The sequence below is a fragment of the Merops nubicus genome, unplaced genomic scaffold (assembly GCF_000691845.1).
Source record: "Merops nubicus isolate BGI_N331 unplaced genomic scaffold, ASM69184v1 scaffold27048, whole genome shotgun sequence".
Taxonomy (NCBI): domain Eukaryota; kingdom Metazoa; phylum Chordata; class Aves; order Coraciiformes; family Meropidae; genus Merops; species Merops nubicus.
Window position 1 is genome coordinate 288 of NW_008625530.1, and position 3,004 is coordinate 3,291.

The window sequence follows — 3,004 nt, forward strand, 5'->3', positions numbered from 1 at the left end:
TGAGCTGCCAGGGCAGTCCCTGCTGGAGACCAGTCCAGGCTGGGGCAGAGCTCGGGGCTGACCTGGGGGTGTCCAGCGTGGCCCAGGAGCTGCTGCTGTGTCCAGAGGCACCTCTGGCTGTGCTGCTGTGGGACTGGTGGGTGTCTGTGGCCAGAGAGGAGGGGACTGAGCAGGGGCACTGCAGCAAACCCACCTCAGTCTGTGCAGCTCAGCTTGGTTCTTTCCCACAGCTTGCTGAAGCCACGGGGTGGTGCCGGGGGCTTGCCCGGGGTGGGGTCCCCCAGCTCTGCTCTGTGCAGACCCCAGTTCTGGCACAGCCCCGGGTGAGCTGTGCTGCAGCTGCTCTGCCTGTGTTCCTGCAGGGCCGTGGTGGAGGCTGTGCACCGCCTGGACCTCATCCTGGGGAACAAGGCAGCCTACCAAGAGGTGTTCAAGCCAGAGAACATCAGCCTGAGGAACAAGTGAGCAGGGCAGGGTGCTTGGCTTTGCCTTTGACCAGGAAAACCCCACACGAAGCAGCCCTGTGGGGGTTTGAACCTGCAGTGCCCCAGCATCCCACGTGAGCTGGGGTCCCAGCAGGGCCCTGGGGCTGAGCCTGGGCTGTGTTTGAGCAGCCCCTGAGCACACAGACCATGGTTGGAGGCTGCCTGGGGTGTCCCTGTGGTACAAACACATCCCTCCACGCTGCCCAGTGCCTGCCTGGGGGCTGCCATTAAATCTGAGTGGTGGAGAACCTGCTTGGGAGTGCAGGAAACCTGTTTCTGGGCTCAGAGGGTGCCCAGCAGGGATGATCCTTCCTAATTTCTTAAGCTGTCAAGACAATTCTTGACATTAATGCAATTTAGGAAGTTCCTGATGACCATCTGAGCCAAGGCCACTGGTGGGGCTCCAGGTTGCTGGTGGGGCTCCAGGTTGCTGGTGGGGCTCCAGGTTGCTGGTGGGGCTCCAGGTTGCTGGTGGGGCTCCAGGTTGCTGGTGGGGCTCCAGGTTGCTGGTGGGGGTGCTCCGTGTTGCTGGTGGGGCTCCAGGTTGCTGGTGGGGCTCCAGGTTGCTGGTGGGGCTCCAGGTTACTGGTGGAGCTCCAGGTTACTGGTGGGGCTCCAGGTTACTGGCTGGCTTTTCCAGCTCTCCCCTGGGGGAGGGCTCCAGGCTGCACCATCAGCTGATGGGCTGTCATCAGGAATTTGGGTTTCCCTCTCTGGTGCCTGTGTGGGGGGAGCAGTTTGGGGGTAACTGCCCTCGTGCTGTCCCCTCAGGCTGCGGGAGCTGTGTGTGAAGCTGATGTTCCTGCACCCTGTGGATTATGGAAGGAAAGCAGAAGAGCTGCTCTGGAGAAAAGTTTATTATGAAGTTATCCAGCTCATCAAAACCAATAAAAAGGCAGGTATCGATTCCAGCTGGTGCCCATTGCCCCTGGCACCACTGAGCAGAGTCTGGCCCCAGCCTCTTGCCCCCCGGGGGCCCTTTAGCTCTTGCTCAGCACTGCTCAGATCCCCTCTGAGGCTTCTCTGCTCCAGCTCAGCAGCCCCAGGGCTCTCAGCCTGTCCTGGCACAGAGATGCTCCAGCCCCTCAGCACCTCCAGCCCCTCTGCTGGACTCTCTCCTTGTCCCCCTCGGGCCGGGGGGCCCGGCGCTGTCCCCAGGAGCCCAGGGGAGAGCCCTGGGGCTGCATTAACCCCCTGCCCCTCTGCTCCCCAGCACATCCACAGCCGCAGCGCGCTGGAGTGCGCGTACCGCACCCACCTGGTGGCCGGGCTGGGCTTCTACCAGCACCTCCTGCTCTACATCCAGTCCCACTACCAGCTGGAGCTGCAGTGCTGCATCGACTGGACCCACGTCACCGACCCCCTGATGGGTGAGCCTGGCTCCTGCCCCTTCCTCTTCCCTCTGCAGCCAAGGGATTCTCTGGTTTCCCCCCCTGCTTAGCCAGTTATCTGGTTAGAACAGCCTGGCCTCTCTCTGCCGTGCTGGGGCTTTAAAGCAGGGGGGAAATGAGGGTTTCTGACAGGGGAAAAACACTGCTGGGAAATTCTGGAGTGTTTGGTGGTGGCAGATTCTTACAGGAAAGTCAGGAGCACTTCTGGCTGTACAGGAAGTTTTTAAAAGCTTCATTAACACAGACGAGTGTGCCCCTGGGGGAACAGGGCCTTGAGTCCCCACATTTCCCCTGTGTGGCTTCAGAACTGGGAGTGTGAACACAAGGAGGCTCCTGCAGCTTGGCAGGTCTCTGGTCACCACCCTGGCACCCACCCACTCCCCCACGGTGATTAGGGGAGGAAGAATCAGAGTGTTCCCAGTCTGGAGCAGCTGGGGCTGTGTCTGTGCTCACCTCCTCCCTCACCTCGGGCTGGTTTGTTCACCATGTCCCTGGGTTGGGCTTGGTGACCTCCAGGTGTGTGTTCCTGCCCAGGTGGGTCCAGGGGGATGTTTGAACCTTGTTAACAAGGGTTTAATTGTCATTCTCAAGGCTGGCAAGGGTGGGACAGCAGCAGAAACTGGCCTGAGGGAGGTTAGTAGCAGAGGTCTTCAGCAGCAGAAAGTTTTAGTTGTATCCTCCTGTAAGTGCTGGGAGGTGATTGTGTTGGTTTGAAAGGCAGATGTCCCTGGCCACTTGGCTTGAAACTGAAACAATAAATGGGTTAATAACACCCTGGGCTGGTGGCTGAAGGCCCCTTGGTCAGGTTTCCTCCTGGCTCCAGGCTGTGGTGAAAAGGGTGCAGCAGAGGCAGGTGTTGGTGGGTAACAGAGGTGCCACCTTGCATGTCTTGAAAATGTCCCCAGAAGGAGGGTGGCCAGGCCTTGCTGGTGGCAGGAATGGGAGGAAGAAGGTTCAAAGCCAAAAAGAAAGGGAGGGTGGGTGCAGCAGTGTAGGTGGAGCCAGGTTTGTCTTCCTCTCACAGCACTGAAGCCTCCAGGTTTCACTTCTGCTCTTCTGAACCAAGCTGGGGGGGAAGGACTTGGCCTGCAGGCAGGACTGGCCTCAAAAGCCTTCCCTGGGGATTCC

The 3,004-nt window shown here is 59.7% G+C and overlaps 1 protein-coding gene across 1 annotated transcript in view; it reads left to right on the top strand.

Annotated features, from left to right (window-relative positions):
• Window positions 1-362: 362 nt before the first annotated feature.
• SMG5 (SMG5 nonsense mediated mRNA decay factor) overlaps window positions 363-3,004 on the top strand; it is a gene marked incomplete at both ends in the record, with an annotated part of 9,008 nt that continues 6,366 nt past the window's right edge. Inside the window, 3 exons of the mRNA XM_008945716.1 lie at window positions 363-461; window positions 1,257-1,380; window positions 1,699-1,855. Of these exons, the coding sequence (XP_008943964.1) occupies window positions 363-461; window positions 1,257-1,380; window positions 1,699-1,855 (380 nt within the window). The remainder of the gene's footprint in view (window positions 462-1,256; window positions 1,381-1,698; window positions 1,856-3,004) is intronic.